The following is a 19447-nucleotide window of genomic DNA, read 5'->3' on the forward strand; positions in this document are numbered from 1 at the left end:
GGAGCGGCCGGGGTCCGGGGGGATACTCCGCTCCGCGCCCTCCGACCGCCCCGCGGCAGGTACTTACGGGCGCGGGCTGCGGGCTGCGGGCAGGGCCGGGCCGGAGCCGCTCCGGCGGTGCCCCGGGGCGGCCGGGCTTAAGAGCCCGTCGGCGGCCGCAGGACAATGGCCGGGAGGAGGGGGCCGGGGCGGGAGGCGGGGGCGCTGCCCGGCGGCGGGGAGGGGACGGGGCCGCCCGCCGCCGCTGTCCCCCTCCGGGCGCGCTCGCTCCGCCCCCCCGGGTCTGGCGTAAAGCTAGCGCCGGGCTAAAAGAAACGGCGAGCTACGGGCGGCCAGGGGCTGGTGGCCGCCGCGCCTCGCCAGCGCACGGCTCGCCGGTGGCGGCGGGAGCGCACGGCCCGCCCCGCCCCGCCATGTCGCTGAGCCCCAAGCACACGACGCCCTTCTCGGTCACCGACATCCTCAGCCCCATGGAGGAGAGCTACAAGAAGTTCGGCGGCATGGACGGCGCGGCCGGGCTGGGCGCGCCGCTGGGGCCCTACCGGCAGCCGCCGGTGCCCGCCGCCGCCGCCGTCCCTCAGCACGTCGTGGCGGGCCCCGCCGGGGCGGCCGCCTACCACATGCCGCACGGCGTGTCCCAGTTCCCGCACGGAGCCGTCGGGGGCTACTGCAACGGCGGCCTGGGCAACGTGGGCGAGTTGCCCGCCTACCCCGAGGGCATGAGGAGCGGCGCGGCGGCGGGCGGCGGCTGGTACGGGGCCGGCGGCGACCCCCGGTACCCCGGCAGTAAGTGCGGGCGCGGGGTGGCGGCGGGCGGGGGCGGCGGGTGGCGGCGGGCGGGGGCGGCCGCTGTCCCCCGACGGGGCGGCCGCCGGCCCTGAGCCGTGCGTCCCGCCCAGTCTCCAGGTTCATGGGCCCGTCGGCGGGGATGAACGTGGCCGGGATGGGCGGCCTGAGCGGCATCGCCGAGGGCGCCAAGGCCATCGTGCCGCTGCACGCGGCCCCGCGGAGGAAGAGGAGGGTGCTCTTCTCCCAGGCGCAGGTCTACGAGCTGGAGCGGCGCTTCAAGCAGCAGAAGTACCTGTCGGCGCCCGAGCGGGAGCACCTGGCCAGCCTCATCCACCTGACGCCCACGCAGGTGAAGATCTGGTTCCAGAACCACCGCTACAAGATGAAGCGCCAGGCCAAGGACAAGGCGGCCGCCCAGCAGCTGCACCCCGACGGCGCCGGCGGCCTCTGCCAGCAGCACTCGCCGCGCCGCGTCGCCGTGCCCGTGCTGGTGAAGGACGGCAAGCCCTGCCCGCCGCCGGGCAGCGGCACCCCGGCCCCCGGGCAGCCCGCGCCCGCGCCCCCGGGCGGCTCCGGCGGGGCGCTGCCCGCCGCCGCCGCCCACCCGCACCCCGGCTCCCTGGGGCAGGCGGCCGACCTGGAGGAGCTCTCGCCCAGCCCGCCGGCGCTGCACGGCCAGGTGCCCCCCCTGGCCCCCATGGACTCGGCCGGCGTCGACTACAGCGGCGGCATGGTCAGCCCCAACCTGCTCTACGGCAGGACGTGGTAATCGCCCCCGTGCCGCCCTCGGCATCGCCCCCGCGCCTCGGGACCGGGCCCCGACGGCGCCGCCGGGCCGCCGCCTCCCGGTCTCGTCCGCGCCCCCCGCCCCTACCTCCCTTCCCCCCTCCCCCCCCCCCACCTCCCCGGCCCCGTTGTTTTTTAGACGCTCTGGGGCTTGGCAGACTTGGGCTTCACCCGGAGGCGGGCGGCGGAGCGGGAACGGCCGGGGGTGTGCGCGGCTGCCCGCTGGTCCCGTGTGCGCGGCGACGTGCCCCGGCGGAGCGGCCACGATGTGTCGGGCGGGCGGCAGCAGGCGGCGAGGGGGGGCTCCGAGCCCCGCTCCCGGCCCGGCCCCACTCCGGCGGCCAAAGCAAACCGCGCCCGGGGGCCAGAGCCGCTGTGCTTATACCTTACAGACCCATTGACCGCCAACAATAAATCCTCTGAAGTGCAACTTATCTCGGCAAAATTAATTTTATAAGGGTGCCCCTGAAGTGCAATTTCATCATTATTTGATTGAAGGTAAATGGAATTGTAACTCGAGGCCGAGGAGGCGGCGGGCGGTGCGAGCGGCCGCTGCCTTTGGAGGACGGGGCGCGCCGGGCCGCGGCCGCTCGCAGCCAGGGGACAAAGCGCGGCAGGTCCGCAGCGGCGGGGGTGCGCAGGCGGAAAGCTTTGGAGCTTCGCTGCCTGGATCGCAGGGGAGAAGCCTTTCCTCGTTATTAGGACGGCTCGGTAGCGGTGCGCGGGCAGGCCCCGGGCCTCCGTCGGGAGCCGGGGCCGCGGCGTCGCGGAGCCGCCGCAGGTCCCCGCCGGGCCCGGGCTGCCCGGGGCACCCGACGGGACGGGACCCGACGGGATGGGACGGGGCGGCGCCTGCCCCGAGGGCGCGCCGAGAAGCGCAGCTCGGAAGTTTCCGACGGCTTCTCTTTTTCCTTATTTTTATTTTTTCTTTTCCTTTTTCTTAATTTTTTCCCTTTTCCTGTTTTCCCTTTTTCCCTTTTCTTTTCTTTCTTTTTTTTTTTGTTCCTTTTTGCTTTCTCCTCCGTTTTCTTTTTATTTATTTTTTTCTTTTTCCGCTCTCCCTCCTTTTACCGATAAAAGGAAACGTTGTTCTGAGGAGTCCGCCGCTTCGTTCCCGGCGCCCGCCCGCGGCCCCCGCCGCCAGCTCTGCCCCTGCCGCCCGCTCCCGGACCGCGGCCGCCCCCGCTCCGCGCCGCGTGCCCGATTGCGTAGCGCCCTGCCCCGGGCCCAGGGAGCCGCACGGGGTCCCGTTGGTCACGGAGCAATTCAGGGCCAGAAAAAACGGATTTCGGGCCGGGGCATCTCCGCCGCCGGCGGCGGCCCGGAGCCCACCCGAAACCTGCTCCCGGGGGGCGGAGGGCCGGGCAGGGGGACCCCACCTCACCCCACCGCGGGCGTATCCCGCCCCGACAGGGCTCCCCCGGCGTGGAGAGGCGGGGGTTGCAGCCCGGGTCCTTCCTCAGGGGCAGGGGCATCCGCTCCTGTGACCAGCCTCGCTCCCGGCCGCCGCCTTTGCACGAACATTGGCGTTTGCCACCGGTTTTGTACCGCTCGAGGAGCAAAATTTATTTTTGAGACCCAAAGGTTTGCGCATAAGGAGGCCGTTGTGAGCATTTTCCAGCTCCATGCAGGACGGCAACTCTTTGCATTACAATGGAGGATTCCACTCCACCCTCAATCACTTGAAAATAATGAATCTAGTTTCGTGATTTCTTCCTCCCAAGGTTACAGCAGTCTGGGCTTTTTCCTCGGTGCTGGTGATCAACATCTGGGCCCAAGGAGAAAGGGGCTGAAAACCACTCCCAGGAGATGGCTAAAGAAGCACCCTTTTATTGCACCCCTGCGGGCAAAGCTTCCACATTTACTGGTAGATACAATACGCGTGTTTAATGAAAAAACGTTGGGTGGCACAACCAAGAGAGAGGTTATCAGCTTTAACCTGCTCACGTTATCTGGATGCTCTACTGTTAGCAGAAAGCTGCTGAGTTTTTGAATAAACAAAGGTTTTACAAACTATTGTGGAGGCTGCATGCAATTATTTTTTTTGAGTAAATAACATGAAATGTGTACGCGCATATACAAAGACACAAAAGTATTCTGAAGGGGGCAGGAAATAAACCACTCGATACAGCTGAGAATTTCAAAAGCCACTTTATAAAGCAAATAAAAATATTTACTGAGTTGGTACACTCACATGGAAAACCCCTAGAAAGAGTACTAAAAATGAATGGAAACTCCATACTTGGGAGCGATTTTAAATTATTTATCAAAACAAACAAATACACCTTCCGTGCTTGTTTATCTTACAATAACAAAGTCAAAAACAGGCACAAGTTGTAAAAGTTGAAATGTTTTCACTTCCAAGTCCAAAAATCTCTTCTTTTTGTGAGGAATTCAAAGAAGCATCTTACAAGGAATACTGACAGACGTGTCTTTAAACATTGTGCTCCCCAGACTGCCTGCTGTGTCTTCTTAGAGTTAATAAAATCCGATTTCTGTGCATTCTTTAAAACTCTGTGTCTGGTTTCAGGCTCTTATGTGTGAAGTAAAGGATGTTTGGAGTTCAAATTGACAGGCATAGCTAAGCACAGCTTGTACACGTAATAAAGACAAAACAGCACTCCTACCTCATCAAATGTCTCACAAGCAAATTAGCAAATCTAGTTTACTCGTATTTTGCAATACACTATTTCAAAGCGACACAGCTCCTGCCCACCGCCCCTCGAAGTAATCAGTTCAGTAAGAAATGTGCAGGTTTAAAACAAGTATCATAGTTTAAAAACTACAGGGATGTTTAAGGATTCCATTCCCCCCCCTCCCAATTAATAAAAGAACAAAAACAACAGACATTTTATATACTTAAAAAAAAAAAAGTCAAGAGCTAATTCCAGCTGTATCTTCCTGAGGGAGGTGGCAGCGGGTAGGGCCTCCCGGGGCCATATGCCTACAAACAAACAAAAGCAAGCATTTATTTTTTGGATTAACATCATAGTAAACAAGTTAGCCGAGCTTCAGGCGCCATACAAAAATGAAACAATGCATCCTTTACACAGAAAGGTATCGCTGATGGAGCTGACCATCTCTTCACAGCGCTTCCAGACACTCCTGAAAGCACAGGCTTTAACTTCCACTAACGGAAAGCAGCTCTGGACAGCACCAACCCCGCGCTTACATCTGTGCCGTGGGAGCAGCACAGTTTCTAAATAAGAAATAAAACCATCACAAGACAGCACCGAGGACAGGCTCCTTCCAAGCTACAACACCACTGCGTACTCCTGGCTTTCAGCAATACTGGGAACAAAAAGGTACAAAACTGGGGAAAAAAAAAAAAAACATACAAAAACCACACCTGATGGGCAGATCTGAAATGCCAATTTTTAAATCCTACAGAAATGTGGGTTTTGCAGCATATGCACTTTTTCTTTACAAAGACTAACAGTCTAAGTGTAGTTTTTCTGAACTAAATTACCAGTGATGCCTGTATGCTGTCAGCAGGATTAGGCAGGTTTATTTTTATTATTTTGTAGAGAAAAAAAAATTCCCTTGACTACTCATTTTTTGTTTTAGTTGTAAGCAATCCTATGCTAAAACAAGTCAGACGTTATTACTGATAGGTATCTTTATGAAAAGGAGAAACTGTTTTTGTTAAAGAAGCAGTATTTTTTAGCACTCACTCATTTTAAGTTCTAGGTGAATTATCCCAAAATGTCGCATTGGAAATTACTGCACATTAGACACATTTTTCTATTTAAATTTAGATCTGACAGCATTCTGATTTACAACTATCCAGCGTAAAAAACTGTTGGAAATTTTCATAAAAAAAAAAAATGTCCCCTTGAAACACTTCAAATGATTTTAAAACCTGATCTGTTGCAGAGACCAGAAAGTTCGTTCTGCTGACAACAGCTATAGAGTTTTTGTTTTTCTGGCGGGAGGACACGGTGTGACGGGGCATGGCCAGGGGTGGTGAAGAGGGCTTCACTCCCTGCTTTAAAAGAGAAATCCATCTTCACCCTGCCCAGCCCTATGGGGGCAGAGAGACAACTGCTGAAACTGGCAAGACGGTGAGCAAACCAGTGACAGCAAGGTGAGCTGCAGCATGTTTGCATCAGGCAATCAAAAAGGACTTTCTCAACAGAAAACCATTTTTTACACCCCATTCTTAACAGAATCTCAGAAGAGAGGCACAGAAGATATTGCTTCCACTCACAGGAAGATGGTTGGTTTGGTTTTAATTGTAATCAGTTAAAAACCAAGTAGACTGTAACCCTTGAATAATCCTTGCAGTTGCATGAGCAGCAGAGATCCCTGCCAGCATGTGCACAGAAGTGCAGCATAGGAGCGCTTGTACCAGCTACACAAGGAATTTATCGGGGCACTCAGTTATGTATTATTACGGACTAAAATCACGATGTCAAACATCTGAGCGACACAATCAGATTTATTCTTTATTTCTCTGGAACACCTCAGAGACACCAACAAACACACACTACCACTGAGCAGCCTATATCCATGGCAGTTGCATTAATTTTGTAAGCACTTTATAGCAGCGCATTTATTAACCTCTTCAGGCCATGTTCTGTATGCTGTAAAAAAGAATTCAGAGGTGAAAGGGACCAAAGATAATTATTTATGCTGCTATGTGTCACCACTTCCACTTGAATCCCTTTTCAAGGCTTTAAAAGCTTTGAAATTTACAGGCAGCAATGCTAGATTCCATTATTGGTTTTGCACCCTAAACCCTTTCAGGTAGCTTCTAATTTTACTCCATTGCTGTCAGCCCCAAGGAAATAATGACTTCTGAAAGTTAGTTTTAAAATAACATAAAAAGTACTAGCAACAAAAATTAAAAAGGAGATCGAAAGAAGCTGGAAAGCAACATAATTGCTAATAATTTATTTATTTTTTAAGGAACCAAATTCACTTGGCCAGAAATACTTTTCCTTAATAACCATCACACCACGAATACAAATAAAACCATGCAGCTGTAACTTCAAAATACGATCCAGCAGATGCATCCCATGCTAACGACAGGTGAATTACATTTTGGGCAGAGCTACAGTATTACCAGCATCATGCTTCCTACTTAATCATTCGGGTGGCAAGCCCCTAGACAGCTGTGTGGGTGAAAGCTGCATGCCACGGCCAGCTTGGTCAGTCCCGCGGGCTGCAGATGCCCGGGTGCCCCGAGGTCTCCGCTGCAAGATGCCCTTCCAGGCGGGACTAGCCGGGTGCCCTCCCCACGCCCATGCTGCAAGCCTTCCTCTAAGGCAATTCCTGTACACTTTTGCTTCGTCCAGCTGCAACTGTTATTCACAAAGATTTAAGGTCAGAAACAAACTAGCTTCAGTGCTGATTTCTTTCCCCAAAATACCCATCTACTCTACTTAGGATGAAGGAGCAGGGTGGTATGTTGTAGCAGACAGACTTTTCAAGTGCCTATTTTCCAGCCCTGATTAAATACCACCTGGAATCCACCAGTGTAATCTTCCCTTCATTTTTCTACAGTATTACAGCAGCCCCTATTAGGTATTAAAGCAACTATGAATTTATTTCTTTGTCTCCAGTGTTTTGACTAAACCAGGGTAACTCAAAAAGAAAGATTTTTGAAAACTGATCCTCTCAATACACCTTATCCAAATTTCAAATATACTGCGAAAAACTGCTGGGGGCAAGTTGGGAACACAACCAGGATTCAACCCCTGCCTAGAGCACCATTTCCCCACTAAGGCTTAGTGATCATAACCCACCCTGCCTAATTTTGCTTACAGCAAGAGGAAGGATTTGAACTGCCAATACCTCCCCAGCATACTTGAAGCAAGAGCGCATGGTATACTTGCCTCTCGTTTCCTGCTGCAACACCAGTATCACAACTGAATGAGCTGGAGACAAGCCTTACTCCAGTCTTAAAAGCCTCTGTGGTGCTAAAAATGCTTCAGGATAGGAGTTGGGGAGGGAGGAAGGAGGGAATCTCACCGCTGCTAACAAGGGCTGAGCCGAACAAGAGTTTAAGAGTTGGGAGCACTGGGGCAGGCTGCTTGCTGGCTATAGATCTTTTCAGCAGCAACATGTAATCCGGCAGCCAGCAGACAATGCTGAGAATGGTATTAGCGGTTCGCAGGCTGCTTCTGCTGGGCTGCCGTCCTGACGAGCTGCACCAGACACAGAAGCACATGGCACTCTGCAGAAAGCTTCCTCGGCAAAGGCCAAAGGCTCTTCTGCTACAAACTGGGTTCGACAGTACCTGTCTTTTTACATTAGCTGCCTTACAAAACCCAGACTGTAACAATGTCATGGTGCCAAAGTGGTGGTGATAGGTCATGCTACCCGAGTCTCCCAGTCAGAAAAGTAAAAACATGAAGTGGACAACGAATCAAAAGCGGTAAAAATGTTGTAAGACTTCAGTGTGCTGTGTGACATTACATTTTAAATGGACTGTGCTTGCAGCCCCTGCTGCATAAGCAATGGAGACTGGGATGTTATCCAACACACACTGCAGGACAGAATTTAGACCTACATGAAAATATGCTTCCAGTAGCATGGAAAAATAGGAGAAAACTTGAGAAATCAAACACCAGATCTGACTCTGCATCACACTGCATAACACGTGTTTGCAGACTGGGATGATGAAAAAGAAAACTAAGATCATATAACTAAAAAGTGACTTGTCTGGAGCATGTTTATGAGAGGTAGCCAAAGAACCAGGTCCCAACAGAAAGCGAATTTCGAGTTGCTCGTGCCTCAGTTTCCATATAAAGACTGGGAAATAGTGCTGTAAGCAAGCAGCTGAGTGCTCTTCTTTCTCTTCCCCCACTACTGGTCAGTGACCTTCCCACAGCTGAGTAATAATTCTGATTTACAAAAACATCAACAGAATATGAAGTTTAATATAAATATCTGAAATTTATTTAAAACTAGAAAATAGCATGGTAATACCAAAGTTTCTAGCACACAAGTATATGCAAATTATGCTTTTACTGGGAACATACGCACACAAGAAATATCACATAAGCAAAAGAAGCTGCTGCTTTTAAGTATTTTCATTCTGTTGCATTTTCAGGAACTGATGACAAAGCTACCTATAATTTTGGCTGAGGTTCTCCTACTGTGTTTGCTTGTTTTCATTTAACCATGCAAAGCTATTTTCATGTGTACTCTCACAGTCATGTTTATCTCTCTGGCTAGGAGAGTCTAACATTTAAACAGTTTTTCAAAAAGGATAAAGCCAGCTTATATTTTCTCAAGCAGCAAGAGGTGTATGATTTGGTAACACGTTTGATCTGGTTTTAATGAAATGCAGCGGCAGCACAACGATGGCATGGGCCTTTTGCCACAAGCACCCACAGAGGGGCCGGACAAGGAGGGGAGCTTATTTGTCAGTACTTGCGCTGGTGACACAGCTACCAGACTAAACCCAGCTCAGGAAGGCCCACCTATGCTGCACTCGCACCCTTCCGCCACACAGCAAGGAAGTGCTACTCAGGAGGAGAGCAAAACAAGGAAAAATCAGGCAACATTTTCATACCTGTCTTCCCCTGTCCATTCGATCTTCAGGTCTCTGCGGGTAACTCATTGGTCCACCCAGCCCTTGGTACTGACCTGGCTGGTACTGACTTTGGGATGGCAGCATGCGGTTCCAGGCAAGCAGAGGGGCAGCCCCAGCAGTTCTGTAAGAAAGAAGAAACACACTGCAGCATGAGCTTAACCCGCAGAGTTAGAGTTTCGTACTACAAAACCTAAATTTCTATGTCCTAGTTTGATGCATGCTGCCATTTGCCTCAGAGTTGAACTCTGTCACATCCAACCACGCCTGCAGTGGTACTGCAGATGGCCACATCATTGGAGACAAATAGGGAAAAAAAAAACTTTTGAGGTTCTCTTACGAAACGGCCACATTTACTCACTGCTTCCTTCACCACAGCTCAGAAGTTACAGAACCATGCATTACCATAAGCGGCAAACTCAATTTTACAACCCAGATATTTTTCAAATTCCTTGAAAGGATTCTGTCCATCTTTTATTTTAGAGGCAAATTTGCCAGTTCATCTGCAGTGATCTTGAATGTCGATTAAAACCCAGATATCATCAAGTTAGCTAAACGTAACACACCATCCAAAGAGTAAACATGTGCAATACAGGAGAATGAGGCTTTCTTTTCTAAATGTCCAGACTCTTTCTGGGAGTCCATTCTTTCTAGTTAATTGCAGGTTGCAAATGAATTCTTACTGCGAGTATTCTGAATCTAGGGTAGGGGCCTTGGCTGCTTTTTCCCATCCATTATTCTGCTCAATATGTCAGAAGGTCTGATCGGGAAGAAACCTTTTCAAGTTCTATTGATGCCGTTTTCAATTGACCATGGTGACCTAGCAACATAAGCACTAATTGGCATGGACTGACTGACATTTGGTGTACAGTTTATATGGGAACGCAAATTCAACATCCATTATAACCTAGTTTGCCATCCCAGATTACTAACAGCAAGAAATGTTTTAATTGCCTTCAAGTACCTATTCTAACATTACAATTATAAAGCAACAGGTATAATACATCAAATCGTTGTTTGATTAAAAATATTTAGAAAAATGATATAGCCATGATATAGTCTTTAAAGCTAAGCACTGGTGAGGGTACAATTCCTTATGGAATTCATAGCAGTTATGCTTTGCAGTAGAATATATTGTTGTAATGGACAAATATTGGCTAGTCAAAACGGTTAATCTTTTTTGACCCCCGTTTAAGAGAGCCTGTTGAACAGTGTGTGGATAGCCTGCTGAGAGACAGGAATGGGAACACACTGAGCATGAGCACTGCGTTTCATATTTACCTGCTGCACTTCTAACTGAGAGTTACTTTGCTTGTCTTCGAAGAATCCTTCCCTAGATTTGTTTGAGTAAATTGGTGGGACTGTAGCTTCGGACAAACAACCTTACCCAGAGGCTGAGTTTGATCTCTACTTTCAAACACACACACAGATCAAGGAAGAGGTATAACCTCAGGAAAAAAGGCTGACCGAGGCAGTAGTTGTAGCCAGCTGCACCATGGCAAGCAAACGCAGCTTTGGGCAAGTGAGGGAGCAACAAATTTCACCAAATGGAATGGAGCTAAAATTTGAATTGAAAAAAACAAAACAAAAAAAACACAAACAAAAAAAACCACCAAAACACACCTCCCCCTACCATCTCCCAAAATGAAACAAATGATACCTGCTTATAAAAGCACTGGTCTAACCTGATAAATATGAAACTGGTAAACACGATGGGCCACAAATGTACTAAAAATGAACTCACACAAAAGCTAAACGGCAATATGGAAGTGTGCAGTTTTATTTTTAGTTTCAGAGATGTTTAGAAATGCATGATGTTATCTGAGTCATGCATTAGAAAGAGCAATATTATATTTGAACTTAACAGCATATTATACTTTCAGAGGCCACTCAAAATCAGTATTGTATGTAAGATATTCCTTTTGATTGTTTTGAATATTAATATTTTTTCATTATTCATAGAAGACAGCAGGCTCTTCAGGAAGAATATACTGCTCAGCCTTAAGAAAAAGTCTATTGAATTACCTACACAACCCCAGTTCTAGATGTTCATCAACAGTCATTCATCAGTTTCTACAACTTTGCCAATGTCTTTATGATAAATACCTTCAGCCCTGAAAATTATCAGGCAAAAACTTTTATTATATGCCTGGAATGGGAAATTTAAAAAAAAAAATAATTTGACATTAATATGCATTTTGTGTAGAGTTTAAACATTTCATTTTTACAAAGTGATTTTTAGTGAAAAGTCAGTATATTTAGCATTTTAGTCTCAAGGCCCTCTTGAGGAGGGCGCTGAAGTTGGCGATGATCAATTAGAACTACTACATGTTCCAGGGGATAAACCTAGTAGGAAAAAAAAAGGTGCAGTACATATTCTGATCTTAAAGCCAGAAAAGCAGATTACACCTTTCTGCTGCTCTTAATTCACTGAGCTATATCCTATTTTTATAAATCAAAATTTTAGATTATCATCTGGTAAACAACTCAGGAAACTACAGGTCGCATAGCAACTGACTTCATGTCCATCTATTCGATGCATTAATTAGTGATTTAAGTTACCTGAGAGTGGAGATTTGTACGCAGCAACACTGTGCCTTGTGGGTAACAAAAAAATTGTGCTATTTGAAATATCACCTGAATCCACGTTGGCAGAGTTACACAAATGTACTGCCCAGAGTTACATCAACTAATAATTAAACTAATGCATATACAGACAGAACAGCTAAAATACAGTTTAAGTAAACTTTATATAGTAAAGCATATCTGTGTTACAACCTCAGCCTCCTAGGAGCTCTCTTCTACGAACATGTCAGGCAAAAGGATTTGATTAACCACCAGATTACAACCTTACAATTCGGAAGGAAAACTGGTAGCAAATATACAAAAACTGAAGGCAAGAATATAAAATAACCTTCTGTTTGCCTTCAAGTATGCTGAAAGGTGTCCTGTTCAACAACAACTCACCAATTTTATTTTAACTTGCTATACACGGAATTGCATCCCTAAATTTAAGAAAAGGAAAATCTCATGAAGGAGACAAGATCATCTGGATTACGAAGAAAAAGCTTTACACTACTGATTTTTTTTTTCCACCCAGGCCTAAGAAAGAAGAACCAGTTTAGCCACAGCCGCAATACTCTATCCCAGAAACAGGACAAAGGCTCAAAGCTTTTCTGGCAGGGACAGGCTCCTCGCTTATCCCTTGCTTGATCAAGGATATCGCAACCTCCTGTCAACCCTCTTCATCTGAAAAGGCTGGAGCAGGGGCTGGCCTCTCCCTCCATTGCTTTCTTCCTGGGAGTCAAAGTGGCAGAGAACAGAAATTCCGTGCAGCTCCGGGTTGCTTTTTGAGCACCTGAAGCAGCAGCACACAGCAATGGCCTCGGGGCCAGCAGTGCACACAACAGCAGCTGTGCAGCACCACACAGCCCACTGCTGGCCTGGCAACTGCCAGGGAATTAAGTGTGAAACTGAAAAACTCTTTGGGGTGGGCTGAGTTCAACAGGTTTGACCATTTTTTCTTAAAGATAGATAGCCCTGATGCAGCTTTGTGTTTAAACTTTTGCTTAAACCTCTATGCTTATCTCTGTATGGCAACTAACTCAATGTCAGCCCTAAGCATCTGTTTGCACATCCTCCTTCCCCAAATCAAATACATTCCAAAACTATGGCAGAATTACTTATCCTCAGCACTAAGACTGGCAAGTTAGTGCTTTTCTTGAACTACCAGAGGTGCAACAAAATACAAGACAGGGAGGGGAAAGCATTGTAAATACGCTGCTGTAATTCTAACTCATGAATGAAGTTCTCCAAGCAGCACCATACGTCTGCAAAAACGTTGTATCAGGACACCATGTGATCACTTCTAACAATATTATAGCATGAACCAAGTGCAGGAATCCTCTGACAAGATTCTGAAGAGACAGACCGCTATGGCAAATAAAAGCAAAAAAGATGTGTTTCGTGTGGGAAACAACAGAATTTGTCAGAAAAGAATTATGTGTATGTGAACCAAGAAACTCTTCTACTTTCTGAAAACAAACAGCCTGATACGACGACAGAAGTATAGCACTGTAAAAAATAATCACAAGTTACAGAACTGTAGCAGTATTTCACAAAATGGCAATATACAAACTGTACTTATGTAAGGTGTGGGGATAACAATTCTTCTGGACAAACTAATATTGAAGTCCTTAATGCAAGATTCAATTATAATGCAATATGCCACGTTGACATAGCACAGGACAAGGGAGCTGAACTTCCACAGGGATCAAAATGGTTGCCATGACAAGTGTGACTGCAGAGGGCTCAATAAATTCTTCTAAAGCTGATATTTTCAATGGTTAACATTTGCAAATAAAAACGTGAAAAAAAAAAGGAAAAAAGTTCTGCCTAAGAGCAGAAACTTCCGAGGATCTCACATATACTCCCATTCTTCCATAAATGCAAACAAATGTAATTATTCATAGCTTTCACAGGTACGGTTAAGTTTGTAAAGTCAGCCTGACTTAAGGGCATACAACCTATCAATGAAGGAACGCATGTAAAACATCCCTTATTATCAAACCATGTCACATTCCTTCTATTCGATGGCACTTATTGGACCGCAGATTCCATAATCCTTCTCTGAGTCCCTTCTGCATTTAATTCAGTTCAGTCTTAAGTAGTTAAAGAAACTGTTTTCAGTGGCAACTAATAACTACTGACCTACAGTGACACTGCCCTACAATAGGCTTGTCAGGCCTGAAAAACTTGCACCAAAGAAGCTGATTAGGACTTCAAGAGGTTTGTAGCAAGAATCAATGGCTAGTCTGTACTAATGCTGTGGTTGCGGCACAGAAACGATAAAAGTGGAACACCATTAGTTATGCCTCATTAAGTTCCACAGCCCTCCTAAAAAGAAATTTGTTTAGCCTGTCCAAAATCTAATGCTGTTTTAAGCTCTCTGTGTTCAATTTCATAGTATCTCAAAAGCTTCAATAAGATAAAGGCCAAAGAACCAAGAACGGTACCAAAGCACCAACAGTAAAGTTAATTTTGAAGTCTAAGTTTTAATGGAAAGTGTTTTTGCCTTCCTTTTTTAATACAAAGTACTCAAACCTTTTAAAGGATGAACACTGCACAGTGCACTCATAAAACATAAATAAATCATGGGACATTAATTAACTTTAAAAATCTGTTGTCTCTCTTGATTTGAACAAATTTAAACAACAAAGTTCAAAACAAAGAGGTAAAAATGTTGTGAAGCCTGACAGGAACAAGCACATACTCCTAGCCACATCTGACCAAACACCAGTCCCACCTGCCTTACCTTTGTGGTGTCTGTTGAAACAAAGGTGTAGGGCCTCGCCAAGAGTCTTGGGGTCTAAGATCTACAGGGTAAAACAAAAAGTTAAAATAGAATAAGTATATTTAGAAGAACTGCGCTCCAATTTCCACACTCCATCACTTAAACATGCCATAGCACTTCTTTTAAGAAGGCAAACAGAACAGAAAAGCACAGATACACTACAAAACACATTTCACTAAATCTTCGTTGGTTACTACTGCTGATTTTGACAGAGCCCCTTTATGCTGGTTGGTGACAAGCTCAATATTAATAAAAGGTGACCTTTCTAATACGTTCAAAAAGCTTCAAGTTATATAAGAAGAAATAATTTTAATTGCTAGAACTATCATTGATTAATGCTTGGACACTCCGCAGGTATCTGTGCTGTCTGGGATGTTTCAAAATGCAAAAACCATGTCTGTTACTGTAAGAACTGAAGATTTAATTTAATATTTACATTTCACAGAAGTATATTCATCACTACACTATACTGAAAAGAAATAGATATGTATATAAACAACCACCCACCACTGTATTATCATGAGGACACTCCATGCTTGTAAGCAACAAATATTTAATGCTCACAGGTTCCCTCTGACTAGGTTAAGTTATTCCATAAGCTAAAAGAACAACTAGAGGATGTAATAATGTGAGCAGTTTCACTTTATTCATGTTTAAATATACATATATTTATATTTAGAATTTCAAGATATTAGAGCTGTATATAGATGAGAGATTGAAGATGCAATTATTATTATATATCGTTACCGAAGTTAACTTATAAACTATTAGTGATCTCTAAGATGATATAATTAGACTAAGTTAAATCCTTTTGGGTAAAAACTTGGCCAAAGACAGCACCGCAGTTTTAAGAAACTGCAGTGAAAAGGACCACCCACTTCTCAATTGTTTCTTCTACCCAAACTAACTCTTTACAAAGGCGTAGCAGTAACAACATTGCTTTAACAGGACATGCAATTAAATGGTTGTTGTTCCTCTAAATAAACTGGTCAGTAAACAGGATGAAAGACACAGCTAATCAATAGCTCCCTGGTCAGTTCACAACACTCAAATTGTGTATCAATCAAAAGCTTCAGTTTCAGTGGCACCTTTGATTATCTTCAATGGTGTTTAAGTATGACCTAATTTTAACAGCTGGTTCCAGAAGTTGTCTGATGGACACACTACGGTGGGACAGTAACACCCTGTTAAACTGCCAATATTCAAGTGCACTAAAGCTTTGCAATAATTTGAAAGAAACGGGGAGAAAAATGGATAGAGGAAAATCTGAGCCCCTCTCCTAACTCTGGCTGGACTGTCTGCATGCTTTAATGGTCTGACCTGGACAGAAACCTTTCATGGCAGCACTTGAGAGTGCAGCATATAGTGTGGACAGGCCCTATTGAAGATAACAGTTTTGTCAGTGGAAATAAGTTCTGATCCCAGCAGCACCACCACTCCTGCCCAGGCTGCCTCCAGCCGGAGCTAATCTCCCTCACCTGGGCCATAGAACAGTCACCTGCTGAGTGGCATGCATCTTCTTTTAAATCTATTATATATAATATACACGCACACACTGACCGATACTAAGACACAGCCTTAACCTGAAGCTTAAACAGAAAGTATAGTGAAGATGAAATCAATAAAGACTTTCCAAAATTGTTACATAGAATTGTAAATTTGGCAGAGCCCATGAGTGTCACGCCCTTCAATCCAAAAATATCCCAGCAAGACTTTTCATTTCTAATAATTTCAAAGTTTTGCAGATACCAGCACCACACAAAAATATGCAACGCAGCAGAACTGAGCTCTGCTAAAAGCATTTTCAGATACAAAAACCTTCCATCTCTTTCTTCCCTATGAGGAAAGACTGAGAGACCTGGGTCTGTTCAGCCTTGAGAAAAGAAGACTTAGAGGGGAACTTATCAATGTTTACAAATATCATAAGTGTGGGAGTGGGATTTGGCCAACCTCTTTTCAGTGGTTTGTGGGGACAGGACAAGGGGTAATGGCCACAAGATAGAGCACAGGAAGTTCCGCACCAACACGCAAAAGAACTTCTTCACAGTGAGGGTGACGGAGCACTGGAACAGGCTGCCCAGGGAGGTTGTGGAGTCTCCTTCTCTGGAGATATTCAAGGCCCGTCTGGACGCCTACCTGGGCAACCTGCTCTAGGGAACACGCTTTGGCAGGGGGGTTGGACCCAATGATCTCTGGAGGTCCCTTCCAACCCCTAAAATTCTGTGATTCTGTGATCCGTAGCTACTACCTACCACCTGTAGCTCTTCACCTGTAGCCATCAGGATGACTGTTAAGTTCTGTCTCTGCCAGAGCCTGGCCCAGGAGACCTACAGGTCTGATATTTTCCCCCTCCATACCTTGATACGTCATAGTTTTTAAGCTATAGCTTTTTGCACAGATACCTGTGTCACACAGGAGAAAAGCTACCAGGAGAAACAAAAAAACATATTCCATGAAGAACGGTGGTGAGGTTTCCCCCACTTTTCTTTCCTTCCATGCAGACAGAGCTAGGCAAGGCCTCCTGACAATTACACAGACTAATACAGTCTCTCCCTTCCTGACCCGCCCTGGTCAGAGCTTCACATGTAATTGAAATTTATTAACACATTTTCCATTGCAGAGCCAGGGTCAAATAGTGCTCTAGCGAGAAAGCCAGTGAGAAGATGATGGTCTTGCCCTGTATGGTGTTTCCCATTCATACAGATCCTTGAATAAGGGCTAGTTAAAAATTTACTTCACATTTAATCACTTTCTTTCCACCTGGAAAAGAAAAGGCCTGACTACCCTCCTATAACCACGTTTTTGCAGCTTAAGAACAGTTTAAGACAGAGTTTAATGAAATCATTATAAAAACATTGAAAGCCACCTTATTACTGTTCATTTGTATGACTCTGACAGAACAATCTTTGAAGGGGAAAAACCTTGGAACAGTAAATTGCACTTCAAAAAGGTACAAAATCGGAAGAGAAATGACAATTAATATTTTATTTAGTCTTCAAAACTTAGGCATTTCCTAGAGCTATAAGGCCAAATAAACCGCCTTCTGCAGCAGCTCCTCAAGTAACAATTTATCTAATCAGTGTGGCAATCAAAGATGAGATTTTGTGTTTACTGATTGCACTAATCAAAATCACTTTTCAAACGCAGCTAATTGACAAGTTTACTGACTGAAATGAAAGTCATAAATCAGATACCTCGTATTGCAGAAACCGAATATGCCATTCATAGAGTACTACCATACTACACTTGACTCCCCAAGTTATCAGCACAGACAATTATTCATCAGCTGAAAATTGGTACATCAAAGTCAAATCAGAGAACAACAGTCAGGAACACCCACAGATGGCTCTTGAAGGAGAGATGGCACTTTGGTTGACCGCATTGCCCTTCTAGAGTCTATTTTTTCTTCATCATACATATAAAAATGTTATACATAAAGTGAAAAGTTGTTTTGCATCAGTCTCACTAAATGTGAGCATTTTAACCACATCAGGTCTAGTTTTTCAGGAATGCATAAATATGCATTTTCAGGAAGCTTCCCAGTCCAACTATTCCATAGCATACAGATGTTCTTTCACACATTCTACTTTCTACACTCTTGCAAAGATCTAGCCGATGAACAGCTTTGACACAATAGATTTCCCCCATTAAGAACATTCTGCTTATTCCTTCTCAATTCCTCGTAATTCGATTTTTCTAGTAGAAGACATGCACACTGACGGAGGCATTTGCGCCTGAACTGAAAGGCATAGCTGCAAAGGCAAGAAGATAGCTGTGCTCTCAGATCTAGGAATACCTCCTGGTACTCCTAGACAGAATGCTGTCTGGTTGAAACTGGTGCCAAGGAGAGATAAAGCCTACATGCTTAATTCTGACAACAAATTTCCATCAGAGCAAGCATGCTGTCCACGCACGCTATTCCTGTTCAAAAAGATGACTGCCATGTACTGAAGCAACGTTCAGAGGGATGCTGACATGCTCCCACCTCAACAAATCTGCTTGACACTAAACCCATGACACATTACCATGTAGGGCTGTGGTCCTGTTTTCAAAAGCATCCTTCAGTGCAAACATCGGAAAGACTGATCTCAGCAGAAATTCTGGGCTACGACACTTGAAGGTATTTTAACAAGTGCCTTTAAACGGTGTGAGCAGGTCTCATTCTTTGCTCAGTAAAAGCAAAGGTCAGGTGCCCGTGGCCACTTGGCATGGCCAGGCCTGGCCCACCCTCCAGGTGGCAGGATGCCCTGCTGGCCCCCTGGGTGAGCTGGCACACCGCCCCTGCTGTCCAACCCGGCCTCATCCCGCTGTCTGAGACATCAGCTGTCCTTGCACCTCAGTGAAACGACAAGACACTGAAAGAAAGATACTCTCCAAATACTAAGTCAAGCACCACTGTAGTTAGTTAATTGTCAAGACTTCACATTGCAGTCAGTTTAAATCAGAAGTTAATTAGGGTTTAAGACTGATCTCCTAGGACAGCTTGGTAACATTTATAGAAGACAAGGGGAAAAAACAGCAAAATTAACTGACAAAACACATTTTCAGTGCGTTATACTCCTTTCCTCAGTTTTGTGATTTTGCATCAAAAACAGTGTGCCAGGAACCAGCTTCTCGACTCTGCAATGAGGAGCCCAGAGCGCGACCGCCTACCAACAACCCCTGCTTTGTGCAAGAGCCTTTGTACAATGACTGTGGGCAGCACCGAACAGGGAGGGCTGACCTGACACCTTTTTTTACTGCATGCCCAGGAAAGAAAACAACCTCTGCCTAATGGAAAAAGAAACACTAAGGAAGAGGCACAATGGGGAAGGGAAAAAAAAAAGCCTTCCTCTTAGATCTGCCAGGCACACCTGCGGAACAGTAACTGGGGGTGCCTGAGACAATCTGAGGATGAGGAAGGGACAGGAGATGATGGGAGAAAGGGATGTGTGAAGGAAAGCCTCCAGACAATTTCTGAGGCCAACAGATGGACT

General features: G+C 46.0%; 2 protein-coding genes across 2 annotated transcripts in view; one reads left to right on the forward strand and one right to left on the reverse strand.

The window, feature by feature from the left end:
* The first annotated feature begins 306 nt into the window (after positions 1 to 306).
* NKX2-4 (NK2 homeobox 4) lies at positions 307 to 1668 on the forward strand. The gene is made up of 2 exons (XM_066993183.1): positions 307 to 786; positions 900 to 1668. Exons 1-2 carry the CDS (start codon positions 414 to 416, stop codon positions 1556 to 1558), a joined length of 1032 nt encoding a protein of 343 aa, XP_066849284.1. The 5' UTR covers positions 307 to 413; the 3' UTR covers positions 1559 to 1668.
* Positions 1669 to 3710: 2042 nt separating this feature from the next.
* The window catches only part of XRN2 (5'-3' exoribonuclease 2), a 51410-nt gene continuing 35673 nt past the window's right edge, over positions 3711 to 19447 (reverse strand). Inside the window, exons 28-30 of the mRNA XM_013191106.3 lie at positions 14433 to 14493; positions 9101 to 9242; positions 3711 to 4519 (exon numbers count right to left, since the gene is read on the reverse strand). Of these exons, the coding sequence (XP_013046560.2) occupies positions 4457 to 4519; positions 9101 to 9242; positions 14433 to 14493 (266 nt within the window). The 3' untranslated portion in view covers positions 3711 to 4456. The remainder of the gene's footprint in view (positions 4520 to 9100; positions 9243 to 14432; positions 14494 to 19447) is intronic.

Source organism: Anser cygnoides, chromosome 3, assembly GCF_040182565.1.
Source record: "Anser cygnoides isolate HZ-2024a breed goose chromosome 3, Taihu_goose_T2T_genome, whole genome shotgun sequence".
Taxonomy (NCBI): domain Eukaryota; kingdom Metazoa; phylum Chordata; class Aves; order Anseriformes; family Anatidae; genus Anser; species Anser cygnoides.